General features: G+C 38.6%; 1 protein-coding gene across 1 annotated transcript in view; it reads right to left on the bottom strand.

Moving 5' to 3' along the window:
- The window catches only part of MMS22L (MMS22 like, DNA repair protein), an 87,423-nt gene that overhangs the window by 49,771 nt on the left and 16,310 nt on the right, over positions 1-21,342 (bottom strand). Inside the window, 5 exon segments of the mRNA XM_033054450.1 lie at positions 4,002-4,511; positions 7,859-8,079; positions 8,500-8,619; positions 13,774-13,836; positions 19,115-19,294. Of these exon segments, the coding sequence (XP_032910341.1) occupies positions 4,002-4,511; positions 7,859-8,079; positions 8,500-8,619; positions 13,774-13,836; positions 19,115-19,294 (1,094 nt within the window).

Genomic DNA, 21,342 nt, shown 5'->3' with positions numbered 1-21,342 from the left:
AAAAGATAGGTCAAGTTAGCATAGCAAGGCACGCTTCCTCCCCAGGCATAAGATACCTGTTGTGTAAAGTAAAAAAGGAAGGATTTATTTCATTTTTTTCACACAGGTGAACAAAGTTCCCAGCAACTTTCAGTGGTCATTCATTCAGCCTGGGAGATCTTAGAGCTAAACTAACACCATCTCTCAGTTCAGCGGCTTAGTCACAGAGTTGCCTTCTGTGCTTATCAGGACATCACAGCTGGTGGCTACAAATATCCTCACAGGATGGGAAAGCTAAGACTCAGGATCTTCCAAACTCTTCTGAATACAGTTTTCAGAAGCTCAACAACAGAAAAAAGATTTTACAAAGACTAACACTATAACCCCTGAAGGGGAAGAAAAAAAAGGGAGGGAGGACCTTCTCTTGGTCTCAAAAACGCTTCCCAGAGGCTGTTTTGATGGCAAGTGTAACTCAAAAAAATTACAAATGACTATATATTTCCATAGCAAAGATACACTGGATAATCCACTCCTATTATGGTTTCTCTCACAACCTCAAGGCTAAACACACTCAAAACAGATAGAAACATCCAGTTTTCCTGTTACCCGTGGCCCAATTATTAATGTAACTTCCTACTAGAGACAAGTTTACTTGGTCAACATTGCTCTAAGAGCTTATGAAATTTACACACTGAAGTTTTCAAAAATTAGCAAAAAGGTATAAGTGGGGACAAATGCACAAGAACTGTTTACAAAGTAAAATTACCATTTATTATGGTATTAGGTTAATGGTACTTCTCATTTCTCCTACAGGAATCAGTACCAAGCCTCCCTGAAACTAGGGAAAGATGTCTGGAGCACAGCAGTGATTTTACACCTGGGCAAGTACTCACATTTTATAGTCCTGTAACTGCGCTAACACTCAACAAAACCCAAATGCCAGGATGACAATAATAAGAGAAACCTCATGTCAAAGCAATGCCCCATTACAATACAAGACATTTTAGCATGTTTCAAACACTTCTTTTAAGAATAACATATTGCAGTGCCAGCACCTGCAGCCAATTTGTCTGAGTCTTGTATCCATTCTTACAGCAAGTTCTGTCAAATCTATTTAATGCCTGTATTTTTATTAACCCAGGGCTTCTTTATGTGCCATGAGGCACTTAGATGACAGATAGTGCTAGAGATTTGGAACAAATAAAAGCACTCAGGGGCAAACATCCTGCATTTACCTTTCAGTAAAAGAAAAAACCAAAATAATCAGGATTTTAAATCATTGTTTAAAAACAGAAAAAAACCCCAGAAAAAACTTATAGCTGAGCTGTAAGTGGAATAAGTAGACATAGGAAGGAAGCACTTCATGTTTTCATTTAGGGGAGTTTCTTGATAATTTACTGTTTATTTTACATGCTTTATAAAAGGAGGCAGTATTAAAATACAATCTTACACTTCACAGTGAATCTTGCTATGAAGATCAAATACTTGCAAGTGCCAGCAAGTAGCATCTTGATTCCAATTACCTACTCACCACGTGTCAAAAACTGATAAAAATGAGTTCTCCTGCCAAGATATAGTTCTATTTAAATATATGGATCCCAAAATAATCATAATAATAAAAACCAATAAAAAAAGTAGTTTAAGAAACCTTATTTAAAATCACCTAACCATATGTAAATACAACAATCAAAAGCTAGCAGTACTTTTCTAGCGACAAGAAAAATACAAGGAAAAGCTGGAAAGGGTTATTTTAAAACACTGTTGTGTAAAAATAGTGAAGGTGGGGGTCTTTTTTCAGATGTCTTTTAAGAAAAAAGGAGGAAAACAAGTGCACTTTCAAATGCCAAGTTTTAGCCCAGAGCAAGTTTTCACTGCTATGTTACAAACCCTTGAAAATAAAGGTTTATAATGGAAATGCTGACAGATTCTTAACCACAGCAGCATGAGTAGCTGTAATTAAAGAAGAGCTTTTGGCTACACCTCACTCTTACAATGAAAGACTAGAATTTTTACAGTATCCTCAAATAAAAACAACTGGGAAACCTGGAATGAGATTCCAGCAATTCAACAAGACATGTTAAAGGGGACTGCTAAAACTATTTGACATTCTAAGCTTTAAATATTGAGGCTCTTAGTTAACACAACCAAGTCAGTATTTTCATAATGCTCCTTAATCAGTAATAAAGAATGCTCCTGTGAGCCATCATCTGGGGTGAGCAGAAAGTAACACATGAAGTTATTATTTCCTAACAGCCTAGAGGGAACTGCTTGTCTCTAATCAGTGAGTTCACTTCCTACCTGTAAATTCCCTTCATACAGTTATAAAATTATTAACAGTGTAGTGTACAGAAAAATTACATTTATGAAAGGCCTACTATTTTATATCTGCCTGGATTTTAAAAACAAGCATTCCACCCTTTTCTGAATTTGAAAACAGACCAGGTCTAATCAGTCTGGTCAATTCAGTAACATTTTAGCATCTGGTTAGCACAAAGTCATCCATATCTTCTGAACCAAAAACATTGTTTTAGTGTTGTTTTATTTGCACAGCAACTGACTGTTTTCGCCGAGTCTGTCAAAGCAGGAAAATCACTAACACTTTCCTGTTCCATACAACCTGAAGATCAAAGTGTTTTATAAGTGTTAAGGAATTTAATTCCTCAGTAGATGGGATAAATAGGCTGGTAACAGTAGCCAAGTGTATGAATACAGAAACTGAAATAAAGAATTGTTAAAAGCAAAGCACTGAAAATCTCTCATACCAATTACTACTTGACCATATTGGTAATTCAAACATTTCAGCAGAACTACTTTTTGTAAAAAAAGGTACTAATACTGTCCTGTACCTTGTCTGTGATGACCTGAGAAGTCTAGATTGAACTTCCATGCCCTCTTCTCTGTGTTACAAGAGGGCCACATAACCCCCAGTCCTGGAAAGCTTAAAGATAATGCCAAGTTATAAAATAGGCAATTTTCTCACCAGTCTCAAATTTCTCCCTATTTCATCCTTAAAAGCAACACAACAAATGCTGTGTATTAGCTAATAGAGAAAATGTCAAAGTATTTTTGAAGTCTCCAATTTATTCCAGGAAATACATGCAGTTGAAATGAAATAATAAATAATAAATCAACTAAACTTAGTTTTGTGCTTCATCTTTTTTCAAAAGACTGCCTGAGAAACGGTTGTCTTTGGATCTATAAGCTATTGACAGCTGCAGTCAAACTACTAGACAATAACAAAGAACCTAGTTAAAGAGAGATGTTGCATATGGGCCTCAGTATTCCTATTATGCACTCTTCCATAGCTCTTTACACATTTCAGTCTTGCACATTTGAAGTAATGGCAGATCAATAGCTGCCTCTTAATATCTTACAAAAAAAAAAGCAGTTTGGGCTTCAAACTGGAGGACTGCTTCTCAAAGGCATCAGTAGACAAAAAATATGCTTATTGAAGGGCACTGTGGATGTTGAAAAATGAACCAGTACATCAAAGCAAAACTGCTTGAAAGTGGTAAAATACTTCCTTCTTTCCTATCGAGCCCCAGAAAAGTATTTAAATCTCCGTAATAGCAGTATTGTAATGCAACCTTGGTAAAAGAGAAAAAAATAGAATGAAAAGTCTGAAAAACACAATACATCCAATGAAGAAACAAAACCAAAAACCAACACCCCTCCAATTAATGCAATTAACACAGAAAATTTCCAAGTTTCCTGTCCAAAAAGAAAAAAGATATTGTTTGAAATGAAAGCAACTGGGTGACTTTCTAAAGAGACATTAATTCATAACAAAACATCAGGATAGCAAACCTGATCTACTGAAATAGTAAGGGAAACATTTCAAAGATTCTATATGCACCATGAATATGAAGTTATTGGTGGATTTTGAAATTCAGTATATTCACAGCCTTTCAGAGATTTCTCTTTCCATTTACGCAATTTCAGTAAAAAAATTAATAGGAACTACAGTTTAACCCTAAAAACAAAATGCCAGTCTATATCCACAACTTTACTAAATAACTTACCTAAGTCTGGCCAAAACAACCTGAAGAAAATTCAGGACCATGCTCAGCTCCGCTCCTCGACATGCAGGCAGCAGCATAGTAAAGCCATCATTTAGCAACTTTTCCTCAGAAAGGCTCAAGTAGCAGCTGGTCTCAAACACTTCCTGGACACCATCAATGTAGGTTGATAGCAGAGTCCAGAGATTTTGTCTCTGTGTGTAGTCATTTTTGGTTACTAAAAACTCCTTTGCCTTCTCATGGAAAGCATTTGAGATTTTCTCAGCCAGGGCACTAATGTCCATATTCTTCTCAACATAAACTAAAAGGAAAGCAAAATGACCTCTCCAGATGAGAGCTCTCCGAGATGCGGTGATGGAGGATGGAGTCAAGAAATCCAAAAGATCCAACACCCGACTCACTATATCTTCTGTCTCCACAACAATTGCCAGCATGAGGAACAGGTAAAAAAAGTTCTGCAGCCCCACTTCTGTCAGCTCCTGCATTCTTTTCCGATGGAACTTGGAATAAATTCTACATTAGAAAAACAAAAAAAACAAAAAACCAAGAAAGAGAAAGTTTCTTAAAGTATGCAATTTTTTAACTTCTTGAGTGACTAAAATGGTATTTTCATGCTTTTAGTTTATGGTTATTTGCTTCCAAAAACACTTAAATTTTAAATACTCTTTTTCTTATTACTCTTATGGCTACTGGAACAAACACACTCTTTCAGTTTCTGCTTTTCATTTAAAGTACACATTGTTCCCACTTGGAGGTGAAGCGTAACCCTTCCTCCGTTTCTAACCTCTAGTACCAAATTGAGCACAATGGTATGAGTACAGTAATTTCACGACCATAAGGCGCACAAGACTATAAGGCGCACCCCCGGGAGTGGGCAGATTTCGCAAATTTGTAGATCACATAAGGTGCACAGGACTATAAGGTGCACTTTTTTTTTGTAGCGAGGAGCCGCGTGGCACGCAAAAAAGTAACGAATTACTGGCAGGTGCTCAATCTGCAAATATTTTTCAAAGATCGGTGCAGCCTTTAAACACAGCCCCAGGTGCCCTCCCCATGCAGCAGGTCCCGGTACTCCCGTCAGCCCCCGGCACTGTCTGGCACGGCTCATGGCTCCCACCGCGCGGTCGCGCTGCGTCCCGGCTTCCACCTGGCCGGCGGCGGTAGCGCTTCTCCCTGCTTTCCTGCGGCGGCGGCCGCGCTGCTTCTCCCTGCTTCCCTGGGGTTGCACCACTTGTCACTGCTTTTCTGTGGTGGTGGCCATGCCGCCTCTCACCACTTTTCCACTGTGGTACCAGTGGCTGCGCCGCCTCTCACCGCTTTTCCGCGGTGGTGCCGGCCGCACTGCCTCGTGCCGCCTCTCGCTGCTTTGCCGCGGTTGCAGGGGCTGCACCGCCGCCGCTTTCCCCCGGCCGCAGGGGCTGCATCGCCGCCGCTCTGCCGCCGCCGCTGAGCAGGCTCTGCTCGGGGTTGTTGCGGGCTCGCACTTCTCATTCCCCCCGCACCCGGACTGCCCGGCTTCTCATTTCCCCCGACCCCGCACTCAGAGAGGCGCCGCCCGGCTTCTTGTTACACCCGTGCTCGGGCCGGGGGCAGCTCCCTCCCTCCTCTCACGACTCCTGCTGGTTGCGGCCGCCTGCTCCCGCCCCCCCCCCTCATAACTCGGCTCTCCCATGGCATCGCCCCCCCATTGCAGCTCGCGCTGCCAGTTTGGCAAATTTCACAACTTTGTCCATCATATAAGGCACACCGGACTACATGATGCACTTTCGGGTTCGGGGGAAAAATTTAGTCAAAAGGGTGCGCCTTATTGTCGTGAAATTACTGTAGACTCTCTACTCTGTCTGTGATGGATGTCCACCATACTGTACCTTCAAATCAATCAAGTTTAGCCCATGAGGGCTCCTAGGAAACAAAGCTGTCAAGTGGTACCTCTGCCACAGCAAACCATTCCTGTACACAAACTTCTCCCCTGGAAACATCTTCATTTCCACATGGCAACCAGCTACTGGTTTCTGCTATTATATTATAGTGCCTCACCTACCAAACCATCACTGCAGTAAAAGGAAGATTTCTGACGGAAAACTGCTTTTCTCCACTGTGCTTTGCCAAAGTCCTTATCAACTTATACTGCACACCTGTGGGTATAGACAGGCTTGAAAGAAAACTGAGGCATTTGGACAAGAAACCTCTCTCCAGGCATGAAGATGTTAAGCAACTTTATCTGCATTGCTTACAGGACAATGCTCAAGTCATACACAGTTGATAGTGGCAAGCACTGCGACTTTGAAACTTTAAAGTGGTTGACAAAAAGGAAAAAGCTTATACAACGAGATCTTTTCTGTGACCTTTGCTTGGATGTGAACTTTTACTTAAAAATCACCATTCCTACAAAAGAGGAGTAAGATAAAAATTGCATTAACTTTTGGATTTTTGTGTTTAAAACTCTGGGTACATCCTTCACCTTTAATTTAAGTTCCACCTAGAGTAGTTAAACATCCATAAGTGCTGTTTTCCTATTCTGTCACCTGGAAAATAGTTGGAAGTGGTGTTGAGGTTATCAAATCTAGCCACCAAAAATTACAGCAAATCCAATTAATGTTGTTTAGTAGTAAATTACTACTGACAGGCATTTATGTTTTTCATGCATCAATTAATGCTTGGTTAGCTGCTGAAAACTGAGTTCATCCCAAAATCATAGTTGTAGGCTGTTAAATTTTGCTACTTGTGTAATTGATTTTTTCAAGGTAGAAATGAAGAAAACTGGTTGAGCAGACTGATGCACTGTGCGTTGTGTGCTATTATTCCCCCTCTTAAATTAGGGAAAGTAACAAGCTATAAGAGCACAAAAATGTAAGTATAATTTCATTTCAGTAAGAACAGAGTAGGTTAATAATTTTTAAAAGCAAGACACTGATACAGAATCCAACAACACATTTGTTCCTATGTAATTGCACTCATTCATACACCCAAACTTCAGCGACTATAAAAACTTCTGAAGTGTATATAGACATTAGGCATGCTGTTCTTTTCTGATAGCCAAGCTAACCCTTCTTTCCTGGGAGAAAAACACAACTTTTTAAGGTGTGTATACACATGGGCATTTTTAAATGTTTATTACTTGAGTACATGACAATCTTACTAATGCTTAATAAAGTTTTAATTAATTCTATTAATACTTTTTAAAAAACTCAAACTTAAACCAAAACTATTTGTTTTCTCTATCTAATGAAAAAAAATTAACAAGACTGTACTAATCATTACAAGTGCTATTTCATTACTATAAGAAAAGTCTCATGGATGCAGTAAGCTCTAAAACACCAAGTCTCATTTAGAGCATATATATTTTATGTTTTATTATATCCTGACTGATTGTACTTAATTAGTATGCTTCAAACTTAGGCGAAAAATTAAAATCCTCACAAAAATATTATGAGAAATTTTGAAAACCACTGAAAAGAAATAAAATATTTAAATGAAAGTACAGGTCTACTGTTAGAGTCACGCATACACACATGGCTTACATGCAGCTCAAACACAATTTCTGTGCTTTAATTACATTATCAGTTTGGCAACTGGGTTGTACCACCGCACTGGTTGCCAGTCTACCAAATTCCTGGCCAGTGGGACGAGGTACATCATCCCATGCTATGGATGCCAAGGTGATTCTTGGACCCAGTTACAGCTTCAGCTGGCAACAGAAACTTCAGGGAACAACTGCTGTCTTCAAATTATGAGTGACTCTGAATCCCTCACCCCCTTTACTCTGTCATGAGCAGAGTGCCCTCCGCCTCACATGTGGCTGGAATGGCCCCTGACCCACTACACTAGTTACAAAATGAGAAAGTAAATAGCATCCATACCGTCCTTTAAGTTGTTTCCAAGGATGCACACCATTGTTTTCTTCTTTCACAATCTGTGCCAAAATGCTGAGGAAAATGAAGTAACTGTTGCTGGAGTTGAACAGAGAAGGGATCTGCTGTTCACAGCAGCAGCGTTTCACCAACTCAAGCATTGACAAAGAAGTCTTGCTAACATTTGCCAGATCCTTCAGACCAAGCCAAGGAACAGTAAAGCAGCTATTCTAAAAGAACAGATTAAAACAAAATATTACAAATAACAATAAATGCCAATATTACAAAGGCAGTAGGATGCACTCTTTCACAGGAAGAAAAGGATATGTTCCTACCACAGCTAAAACAATAAAAATGTATTGTAACTGTGGGCAAAGTATTTTTACAAGATCCTAAGCTGAGTAGTCCTGATGAAAAATAAGACTTAAAATACATTATCATAGTCTAGAATTTCATAATGTAATGGACCGTAACAAATTTAAACATGATTTCATTAAACAAACACAGCAAATTTAAGAATACTGCCATTGACTAGGTAGTTTTACAGAAGTATAGCAATCAAGTTTGGCCATAAGAAAATCAGAAATAATCAGCAAAAATCAAGGACTGTCTACATGCAATTCTACCTTTTTATATATTCATCTACTTACCAGATTCTTGCTGTAATAATCCCAGAGTATGGTGACAATAGATAGGTTCAAATCCCAGAAAGTACACAAAGTCAAACAGCACTGAAGATGCATTCGTAAGTGTTCCTCTAATACACGAGTCTTGAAAAGGAAGTAAGAAATTAACATGTGCTGTACATAAAACTAGCACTACCAGACTATTCAAAGTAATTTCCTAATATAAAAAGTATTTTTAATTATATAATGTTGAGTAAATTCATCTGCTAATACAAGAAATGAACTCGAAGATAAAAGCTGACAATTGCACCCTGCAAAATAGCCAGAATCACAGAATCATTTAGGTTGGAAGACTTTTGAAAAGGTTACCAGGAAAGAAAACAGGGAATACCAAACAATTTGAATACAGTGAAGCATTCAGGTTGCAATTGTGGGATAATGAGTGGAATTCTTCTCATGCAGCTTTTGGTGACAACAAAACTGAACTGAGGTGGGATATTAAGAGCTCTGACTAAAATCATGAGTTTAGCCCAGTCTATTTTAGGCATCTACTTTAGGATGATAATTACTGTAAGGACTTTGTCTTCACTGCCTGCAAAAGTGGTTTAATGGACCAACTTGTGTGCAGTTGTTTAAAGAGTAGACTTTTACATGTATGAGTCTAACACCTCTACCCCACGGCAGCAGTGTGGGAAGTTGATGGTCTTTAAGGTCCTTTCCAAACCAAACTATTCCATGATTCTATGACTTACAATGCTACTTCTTATGACTTACTATGTCTCAGAGTGGGCTTTTTTCCTATTTTCAATGCCGCATAAATGAGTCTCACTCACTAACTTGTCTCTACCTGGCTATACATTCATGTGGAAAACTTGACTTGCTACACTTCACCACAATACTGCAAACAATTGTATGATCACCTTTCATAACTTCTAACCACATCTGCCTTCTCTTTGCATGAAGATTTAATGTAGGGTATATGGCTTCTAAAGTGGTACATTCCTAAAACAACTCAAACTGTAAATACATTTTCAGTCTTCACAGAAAATTAATCTATTCAAGACATGATGTGTAAGATAGAAAACCCAATGAAACAAGAGAAGTAACTTTCCAGTAAAGACTCATTAAAAATACCCACAAAAGTAATTCAAATGTAATAAAATGCCTACAAATAAAAGGTAATATTTGAGTATTTATATAAATATATAATATATATATGACATAATTCAAAAGACTTCCCAAAAATATAGCAATCTTAAAATCCACTAGCAAGGGACAGAACAGCTGCTGTTCTTTCTTCACAAATAAAAGCAGGAGTCTTGATGTAAAACAAAAAACCTGCAGCTGAACATTCTCTAGGGGGATCTATCCAACTACAAAGATTTAAAAAAATGAAACCAAAAAAAACCTAAAAACGCCCAAACACACACCATTCATAAAGGGAATGCTTAGTCTTGAAGTCTTTGAGTCCAGGGTTACATTTAGGATCTAATTCAACAAACAATGACTGTTTCAGTTAAATTAATTCAACAATAAACATGGCAGTTGAGTAGCTTCAATTTGAATCATTATTTATCTGTCCAACAATAGTCTTAGAACAGTTTCCAAAACCAAGATAGCACTGAAGGTTTTATCACAAATTTAATATCAACGAGTTATCCAGACGTCAAATATCCCTGGGATTAATGGATTCTCTCATAGCTCTTTTGCTTAAAATGGTCTCTTGCACTGCTGGAAATACTATCAGAACTCTTGAGGTAGTCAGCTTTTAATTTATCACAGAAGGGAGGAACACCTGATACTATCAAAATGATAGTACTATCTAAACATAACATTTTTCTCTTATGACCTCCTACTGTAGTAACAAAATTGGTTTTCCTAGAAACCCAAGAAATACTTCTCTATCTCTCAAGGTAGAATTAAACCAAAAAAATACAGTGAAAGTATAACAAAATTGAGGCAGAAATGAAACAGCATAAAGCATTTCTTTTCTAAAATGAGAAGTCTAAGCTATTAGCTCTTGCAAACTAAAAAGCTTTTGATTCTCACAATAAAATTTGATATACACAAATTCCTCTTAGACTGACAACCCATAAATTTAGTCAGTTTGATGTTGTCAAGTAGACAAATACAGTATGATAATATTACTACTACAACAATGTTCATTTTGTAGTACAAAAATAATTGTAAACCAGATTTTTGTATTCTTTTGGAAGAGAATTCCAAATTACAAAAAGGTAAGAAACATCTCATATAACTAGTTTCCCCAAAAATGCCCTTTTAATGTGGTAGAATTTGGGAGTTTTTTCCCATGAAAAAACTAGAATTTAAAAAGAGTGATTTGTGGTTGAATAACTCAGTTGTTGCTCAACTGTTAGAAGCTGAAAGGATATATCCAAGGAAGAGGCACACTATACTTGCCCAGGTATCCATGACTGCCTATATCTTCTCACAGGGTACTCTTACTTCCCATCACTATTGATCCCATGAAATAAGCAGCACCTTCATATCTTTTCCTTGCTCAGCAGCAGGCTGACTGAATTTTAAAGGAGTTCCTATCTGGGACAGGGCACTACAGTACCCCTCTACCACCTTTACCTGGACATGCAGCACCTTCTTCTGGAGGTCGTCATAATCCATCATAGTCTGGATTAACATGCCTTAGGTTCTGTACTGCACGCATGTGGACCACTAAACACAACAGTACTACTGGAACTACCAAAATGCTGCTGATTTAACACTGGCTATTTTTGCATCTCAATATTTAGCTGTCCTAAGGATGTTAAAGCTAATTCCAGCTTCTGCTGCTTCATGATGCTGTTACCATCAATGGTTGCAACAGAGTCCATTGAATCATCTTTTCACAGCATAGAATTTGAAGTCCACATGAAGAGAAATTAACAGTCATTAGTAGGAGAGAGATTATCAATTTACCTTACAAATGTGTGTTCTGCACCTTTTTCAGATGCTTTTGAACACACAAAACTACACATACTTGATTTCTTCATTTCCCCCCATTCAGTGTAAATTGCCATTCTTCTGAGCAAGGGCAGTCTACAAGCTATAGGAAATTAGGGAGTAAGAAGCACAAGATTATGAGGTTGGTGAACATAGTACTAAATATAATTAGTTTTTAAGTTCCCATACACCTAAAAATGAAGTTTTTAACTACCATCTCCTGCCCTCTCTAGCAAATGGGTGATTCAGCACTATTATTTCTTTTAATTTATTTTGCACAGTTACTGCTGTGCATCTTTAGTAAACAGGTTGTATGCTGAAAAGGATGGCTCAGATAGGATTAATTAACAAAGTCATGCCAAGTGCTAATAGGCAGTATCATCCATTCTGTCCTGCTGTCCATTCAAAGAGTACTATTATCACTTCTGTTTTTTCCCACTTTTTCATGTTTCATTTAATAACTGACTTCTTGATATTTCATTGTGCTTCTCGTTACTACATTTTCTGGACTCAAAAATACTTAAGAGATGCAAAAGGATAAGATAAAAGGTAGGAGCGACCACTTGAAGTTGACATATAAACAGAGGAAACAGACATGTCTACTAGCAAAAGAATTCTCCTTCCTAGACACTGCCAGGAAGGCTGCTGTGCAGGGATAGGGAGCAGGATCATGTTTTAATAAAGCACTACATTCACTTGTGCATGCACATATAGAAATTAACGTTCCCCAAGGAGCACTTCCCTTGGGCAGCTAACTCCATAACGCAAGAAAAAATAATGAACAAATAAAAAAAGGAAATAAACTAGATGGCTCCTTAGATGGTTGGTAATAGTTACAACCACATCTTTGGCAAATGAGGGTTTGTTTTAATTCCAATAGTGGTTGCCTTTGGAAATCAAAACACATATTTGCTTCATATTACTGTGTTATGATTGACTCAATATGCAAGTCTTCTGAACTTGGCTACTTAGTTGCCTTTCTAAATTACCTACAGCTCAATACTTTTTTTAACAGAAGCATCAAAAACTCCATTTTATATATGTTCTGCTTCAAAGTAATCTTTACTCAAAATAATAAACACAAGAAAAGGGGATTATTTTGAAGAAAAGAGTATCAACTACAAGTGTGTGTCAGGTGGTTGCCATAGAGAAGATGCAAACAGGAAGGTGCCTAATAAGCTGCTCAGTTTTTATGCATCTTGTCTAAATCTCCCCAATTTCTCTTTCAGAATGGTAAGCATCCAACAAGAAATGTCATCACTTGTGGTTTCAATGTATATGCACAGTTTGTATTTTAAGTCATATACTGTAAAATCACTCAAAATGCTTAATCTTTTAAGCTGAAAGACTACATAGCCAAGCATTAGAGTTCATGTTTAGAGTATTAAAAACCTGAAAAATCATGCTATCATTTCAAATCTAACAGCCACAAATATTTTCTTGTCAAAAAGTTGTAACAAATATCGTTCTGTATTCCAGCTTTAACTCGGTTGTTGCTATTCCATGAGCAAGACAGTTAATATAATGACTCCCCTTCTGCTTTCAGCAACAGAACTTTGCAGGATTCTTCTTACTTTCATATACCAAATGGAAAATTAAACATGTTTATTCTTGTCTTAAACATAAATAAATAATTACTTTTACAGGCATTACCAATACATTGGTAATTTGTACTATGCAACTTCAGAACAAATTTACAGAGCTATAACATAACTTATTTAAAAAACTTGATGAACAGCATATTTAAAAGCATATTAAAAGAAGGTCAATTCTGACCTCTGGGCCATGAAGCATTGCATTAACAGTTCTGCAGAAAGAAAAATGATAAGGTATGAAATGAGTGCTCAGAAACTAGAACCTTATCAGTAAGAGTTTGATTCAAGCCTGTAAGACAAATTGCTCAGCAAGGCAAGTCACCTTCCCGCTGTGATGAGGATATAGCTGAATTTTCAATGCAACTGACTATCTCCTTCATCATGTCTCCTCAACTTGATATCCTTACATTCAGTATCTGATTTACATTTTCTAAGCATCCAGTTCTTATTCTGAATACATCTTGTCTGAGAAGCCATATACTACCCATCCAGGATAATTATCTTTTTTCTTTATCTGACAATTTAGCATCAAGCACAAGCACTTTAAAGCAAGTGGAACTGCTAACAAGGAGGGAACTGTACACTGTCATAGTTTAGCTATGTCAAGGTTGTTCATTTACCAGTGATAAAAACACTACAACTCCAAAAATACACTTGTTAGTTGGACTTTGTTTCATGCACTGTCTTTTCCTGAAAGCATCCCTGACACTTTCCTTGCTCATTATTCTTTTCTTTATATACTTACCTGAGTATCAGTAGATTTTTTAAGGAGTTCCTCCACAAATTTCCAATTGGGTTCCTTCTGTTTCTGAAAAATAATTATCAACATGATAAAGCATTTGCACTCCTTACAGGAAGCACTATGTAATAACATGAAAGTAAGCAAGCAAAATATTTCCAGAAATATTTAATTTCATGACAGAATACCACAGTCATCACCAAAAACAGTTTTTTTGTTATGAATGTAGTTGATATCTGTCCTAAAAAATAGACCTCAGAAAGTTAATAAAAAGCCACAAATAAAAAGTATGCAACTTGAACCACTTTAAATGACTCATTTGCAATCCCAACATTCACTTTTAATGGAGATGCAAAACATTCAGGCATTTTTTTATTAGTCTAAGCAGTATGCCTTACAGTTTCTTACTTTAGTGTACTGTAAAAACAGAGCTATAAGGGGTAAGAAGGAAGAAAAAGTATAATCTTATATTTTCTTGCTTTTTTGTTTTCCATCTATTTATGCAAAAATGTGAAAGAAAAGGGTAGAAAGGTTTTGCAACTAAGGTCATTTTCTCAGGGGGGGAAAAAAGGCAACAAGGCCAGCAATACTTACATTTCTGGGAGATCCAACAATCATCTCTTACATATAGCTACATATATAGCCTCTGCAGATAAGTAGATGTGTGAACATAGTACTACTTGCACCATTGTCCTGCCTTAATTGTTCGCTCCACTACCACAGCTGTTAAGCCCTGTACATTATTCTGCAGATACCTGTCCTTTAAATATCAGTTTACAACTTACAATAAAGAGCACTGTATACTTTGGTAATTGAAATATAACTACTTTCCAGCATTGTGCTCCATCCTCCTCTGCTAGTGATAAAACTGGTTAATGGTGTAGTTTGGTAACAGTTTCACACAGAACTCCAGAAAGGACCAATTTTTTTAAAGGATGCACTAATATTTGCCTACTTGGTGACTACATTTTTGCATCACAAGAAAAAGAGAATACTGAAAGACAGACAGTGGTAGCAAGTCATAGTCCATAGACTGTTTATGAAACAAATATAAACGAAAGGACAGATATAAAGAAGGTTATGTACATTAAAGTTGTGATTTCATGATTTAGGAACTTGACCCATATCCCACTGCTTCTTCCTTATCCTAACAGCTCCTTTTCCTGCCCTCACAGATATAGCACGACCTGCACAGTTGTTCTGGTACTTCTGTCTGTGAAACTCAGAGCCAGAACAGTGAATCAACACAGAGCTTTAGGAGAGGAAGAAAGAATGAAAAAAGGAATAAGGCCTGACTTAGGTCACAGGAGAAGGACACTGCCAGAACAGCAGAGGGCATATAACGTCTAGGGTGGTGTACAGCATTTAAGCTGTTACTGAGGCCAAAGGCTCAGAAACCAGAGCTAGCATCAGGTCAGGAGAGGACATTGCATCAACAGATAGCCAAGGAGTAAAAGCAGCACTTCAGTAACAGATAAACTCAGGAAGTGAGCAACCAGCACTTCCAAACACATCTGGTCAGTACTTGCATCCAGTTTTTGACTATTTTAGAGCCTGATGTTATGTGGATAACTACACACTGGCAACATCCTACTGCAGATTTCAAGTAAAGCTAAGGAACTGCTGCCAGTTTTGGCAGCAATAAGTAGATATCAGATATTAGTTATGCTAAATGTCTATTAGAGCACTGACTGTTTGGATCAGCCTGCTTAGAACATGTTTTTAGCAGTACCATAGACCAAGGACACATGTTTTATACAATAGGTGTTTATTGTCAAAGTTCCAGCTCGTCTGCAGTATGCAGATCACCTTACAAGATCTTGGAATAATCTAGGGCAAACTCCTGACACCAACTGGGATTGATTACAAGAGTGCACCCAAGTTTAGCCCAAACTCAGGAAAGGACACTAGCCACCTGCTGTGCTCTTTTTAGTTACAATTGTATCTATATTTTAACAGACTTGCTTGATTCAAATCCCAATAGATATATATCCAAACAGTATTCCCTACCGCACTGGCAATATGGCACAGCACCTGTTTACCATTGTTTACAATCTGCCCTTGTCAAAGCATATGTAGAACCTACATCTTTGACTCCAAACCATGTGTCTTAAAACATCCTCCATCAACCCCCAGAGTCCTAAAAATCAACCCAGAGACCTCACGGTGCACAGAAGTGCTGCTAAAACCAAAAACTTGAGCTGAGTTTGCAGGAAGAAACTTTTGCAAGGACTAACAGTCGAGTACCTGGAAAAGCCGTATTAGGCTTCTTAGCTGGAAGTCCACGTTTGCATATCTTGCCACATAGTCATTTCAGATTATTCTATTCAAAGGCAAGAATTCTTAGCCCCAAGTAACTCTGCCTATATTACCTTAGCCCAGAGGATATTAAAATTGACCCCTGCAATGTTCAGAAGTAGCAAATTTTCTCATCAGGTCCCATCTGAGTTTTAAATATACAAATCCTGTTTAAGAGTGAAGTGAGACCTGAACAGGGGAATATGGAAAGAGAAACGTACTGTACATCCCTCAGAACATTCTCTAAGAAACTTGTCCAAAATTTTCTAGCTTAAAAATGTGGTTTCATGTATGTGAAATATATATTCAATATATATGAATCACTGCATATTTGAAATTGCGTTTTATGAGCTAAGGGGGAAGAAATACGAAGAAGCAAGTCTGAAACCTATTTAGAATTTTAAAAGCTTTCATAACAACCTTACAGCCATGCAGACCACATTAAAAAATTGAAAATCTTCTACAGATGACATAGGCTTAGAGGTAATTTCTGCTACAGAGGACACGAATAGTCATCATTATGACACATCACCCTCCCACCTCTGATCACAGTTAATTAAAAGAAAGCATGTGTCACAAAGCCATTGCATCATGTGTTTAATCAACAAAACAGGACTACAGAGTCCTCATGTAATTCTACTGGCTTCACCAATTCACAGCACAGACTGTTTTACCTTATAATGTTCAAAAACAACTTTGAGGTAGCAATTCAGGGAGGGGAACAGGACCTAAAGGGATGGTTACCATGAACTGTCTATGACAGTTTATATAACTGTGGTGGGTGAAAAGGCCCTGACGTTACTGATAAGACTTTTTTGTATAACAACAGGGATCCCTGGACAAACTCACAGTAACTCAGAAATGCAAAGTAGAGCTAACAGTTTGAACACAAACACTACTGGAAACATCAAGAGAAGCATGCACAGGATGGTCTCATGATTTACAAATGAAGACTTGGAAATTCTCTTCTCCTAGGTGAGGTCTAAGGAAAAAGTATTATTTAATCTTGGGCAAGTCACTTCCTGCCACTGTGTCTCAGATTCCTATTTTAAAATAAGAACAACAGGAACCTTTTTACCATTCTACATCCTTTTTTGGCTTATGTAAATAATATAGTGCCTGGGGCAAAAAAAAAATAATCGCCCATGATGCTAAATACATAGTATCTATCAGAGTGAGATACAGGAAAAAAGCCCCAGTGATAAAAGTAATCAGTACCACTGTATTTGGATTAGGGCATTAAATATAACAAACCCAGTATAAATGTGTGCTTCATACCGATTTCTATATTTAACCTGGAAATAACCTTTTCTCACTTTCTAAATTCCTCTAAGAAGCAGGAAGTGCAGTAATTCTATCTTCCAAGGTCCCTCTATAATACACTCTGGACTGCATCCCTCACCCCCACCAAGTAATAATGGGGCAAAACCAAGGGAAGATTGAGACAATGTTCATTGTAACATTCAGACCTGGTCTGCAACTTTACACAGTGTAAGTGTCCAAGAAGTTTTTTCATTTTGCCACACAATAACAAGTAGCCTGTCATGGCCTCCTAAAGGATTTGTCAACCAGCAAACAGAAGAAGCATAAGCATCCCACATGGGCCAAGTCCTCTGGTGAACAGTCATGAGTTTTAAAACTAAGTATTCAAGCACTGAATTACCACACCTTTGTTGCATTAAAATTTTTTTTACGAATATGCAGATTAGAAAAATCCAAGTTATTCTTAATTTTTTGGAAAGTCTAATTTTACGTAGACTTTCCCAGAATTTCAACGTTTTTATTTAATTCTCTATTTATAGACCTCATGCTTTCAAAGATCTAAAGATAGGCATTTTAAGTAATGAAAATTGCTCAACCTACATGATCATTCTTCCCTTTTTACAGATTTGCAGTTCACAAACACATTTCCAGGTTCTAACCTTTCATCCTAAATCAGGAATGGAAAGCACAGTAACCATTTTAACAGAAAGGGCATGGGCTCTCCAGTTTTAATACACATATCTGAATTACAAATAATAAAAGACAATTGACAATAAAGGGCAATTGAGGCCAGTTTGTGGAAGATGCTATACAGAATTTATGCTTAGAAAATTAGGGAATATAGGCCATGCAGCTGAAAAAAGTTTAAAAAGTCACCACACTAAAAAAAAACCCAAAAAAGAAGGGACCCCAACACTGAGTCCTCAAGCAAAAAAACCAAACAGAAAAAAAGAATAAGATGATAAAAGAACAGAAGGACAAATGATAGAAGATGGCATGACCAGATTCTCCCTAGTACAAAAAACACTGTTGGGAGAAAATCCCAAGGAAACACACTACACCAAAATCACGCAAAACCCTTCAATTTCTGGGTTTTCATCCATCTCACTGGCTTCTAAAAAGCTTCCCTCTATAGACAATTAAGAAAAATTGTCAGTTTTTATACATCTCAAAATGGATGAATTGCTTCAGCAAGTGCAAGTTTTCTAAACTGAAACTTGAATTCAAGTTATCAGGCAGTGTCTATTGGTAGCACACCAACATAAAGATTAAGCTGCATATACAAATATATATGCACTTTATGATGTTATGGCTATGATGCAAATGCAATTAGATTGAAATCTATCCAAAGCAGAACTATCACTTCAGAAAAATAAGTGGCATTAAAAATTACACAGTCAGTGTTTGAAGTTTATACTTCTTAAAGCACAAACTCATGAGCTCAATTCCTAAAACAACAAACCCAGAGAAGCATTTATGCTGCAGGCAGACAATCTTAATACATATGCTACATCATTAAGTATATGTGTTACTAACTAGTTGGGATATTTCAAGTTTCCTTCCCACAGTACTCTACTGAATATCTGGTTTGTAGCATCAATTCTGGGGCTCCAAGATCATTTACCTGTTTGTACAAAGCACATCTTAACACCTCCGACCTAAAAACAACTGAAGGAATATGAAAATTCCTGCATTACAAAACTAATTGTTTTCTGCCAAGAAAAATAACCAAAGAGATCAAAATCAACTATAACTCTTAGATATTTAGAAAAAAAAGCATACTCACCTTTTCATCTATATTTCCATTACGGTCAAACTGGTAGAGTGGTGCCAGATGACTCACAATCCACCAGCTAAAACTCAATGGGTCTTTACATTGAATTATTTCAAACCCAGACACATTTTCAGAAGTACTTGGTCGTTCAAAAATATTCTTTAGAGTTGTGTTCACCAAGCTCCAGAAACACTGTAGAAAATGAAAATGGTAATTTGAACTGTCTTCAGTAACAAAACTTGTATTAACAATTTTCTCTACAACACTTGTATTGATTAATTTGCTTTTACAGAGAACAAGTAAGATGACAGTGATTTAAAGAAAATAACAAAAAGCAGTGGTCAGTATTACCACAGAAAACTCAAGGCTACTTAGAAAGTCCTGTCTCAAATGTCAGTAGAAAGCAATGTGAAAAGACAAGCTTAGGTCACTGGGAAGAATCCTTCAATGCAGCTGAAGTGCAATACTTCACAGGCAAAATTACAAGTTGATGGACTGATGACATGCAGACAGGATGGTGCCCCAACACGCACAAGAGAAAGGTTAAAGTTCTTTAATGAAGAATTCTTATATTTTTGAAAAACTTCTAGTACCAGACTATCCTAACCAGGAGGAATACATCAGATGGTAGAGAATCAATCTGAAAGACAACAGACAATTTCCAATTCCCAGTTTTGTCACAGCCTGTTCCAGCACTGACAAACTGATTAATTCTCATTGACTCAGACCCTTGCCTATATCATATTACTATACTTTTTACAGCCTGTGCCAATCTTTCCTAGTTTTAAAGAAGCTCTCTGGGACCTCTTTGCATGTGTATTTCACCCACCTTAGCTGGGTCCTGATCCTAACTTACAGTAATTTCACGAATACAAGCCGCACCAATTTGACCAAAATTTTGGTGGAAACACAGAAGTGCGGCCAATATTCCAGGGCGGCTAATATATGAACAATATTCTAAAAGCTGCCAACCCGGAAGTGAGAGCCCGCAGCAGCCCCAAGCCAAGCTGGAGCCTGGCCGGCCCGGTTGAGGTGGGAAAGCCTGGCAGAGGCGGGGCCTGCAGTGTGGGGGCGGGCGGCTGAGCCCGGGCCAGCAGGGCGGGGCAGGGGGGGCGGCAGAGCCCGGGCCAGCAGGACGGGGGAGCCTGGGAGAACTGGGGCTAGCAGTGCAGGAAAGCATGGCAGAAGCAGGAAGGCCGGCGGGTGGGGCTGCCTGGCAGCGGGGCAAGCCCAGCAGAATCGGGGCCAGCAGCGTGGGGGAGCCCGGCAGTGCGGGGGCCTGCAGTGCCGGCCGGGCGAGCAAACGCGGCGGCGGTGCAGACGGGAGGGGGCGGCTGGCGAGCCTGGCGGCGGCCGCCCCGCCGGCAGGGAGAGCAAACGTGACGCGGGGCGGCCGGTGAGCCTGGCAGCGGCGGCAGCCCTGCCGGCCTGGCAAGCAAACGCGGCAGCGGGGCAGTGCTGACGGGAGAGGGGGGACAGCGAGCCCGGTGGCGGCGGCAGTACCACCCGGCCAGCCCCGCCGAGCCGTAGCACCGAGCTGGGCCACCCGGCCCCGTCGGCAACCATGAGCGGGCCGAGCCTTCCTGGCCCCGCCCCGAGCCAGTAAAGCCCGCTATGCCGCGATCCTGTTACTAATTGGCCAATTTGTGAAAGCTGCGCACGGATTCTCGCTACGAACGAAAGTGCGGCTAATATTCAGGGTGCGGCTTATCTATTGACAAAGACAGCAACATTGTCGACGCACTGGAAGTGCGGCTTATACTCCGTGCGGCTTGTATTCGTGAAACTACTGTAACTCCAAAGTGCCAGTGCAAATGCTTAACAGTATCACAGTGTCACTTGTGCTGCCCATCTTTACATCTGTTGCCATTAACACGTAAACAGCCATCAGTGCAAACCCTCTACTCTGAAGTACTTCATTCTGTACTATGTGAACTGTACTCATGGCAAAGATGGCCACTTTGGGCCTCAAAGATTATTTCAGAAAACTTTCAAAGGGTTTTGTCACTTAGTATTCATTCAGGGAAACATGAGTTTAATTCTAACCATCAGTCAAAGAAAGAAAAATTAAAAAACTATAAAGTATCAGTAAATGAAAAGAACAAAAGAGAAGACATCAGTATGCAAAGTATAAAGTCATGTGGCCTTCTAACCCATACTTGGAATATTGAATGTAATCCTGGCACTCTTACTCAAAATGGCAAAGTGTTAACACTCAAAGTGTTATTCCAGATAGGATG

Source organism: Catharus ustulatus, chromosome 3 (assembly GCF_009819885.2).
Source record: "Catharus ustulatus isolate bCatUst1 chromosome 3, bCatUst1.pri.v2, whole genome shotgun sequence".
NCBI lineage: Eukaryota > Metazoa > Chordata > Aves > Passeriformes > Turdidae > Catharus > Catharus ustulatus.
The sequence above is the reverse complement of the archived record's forward strand: the minus strand, read 5'-3'. Positions and strand labels throughout refer to the sequence as shown.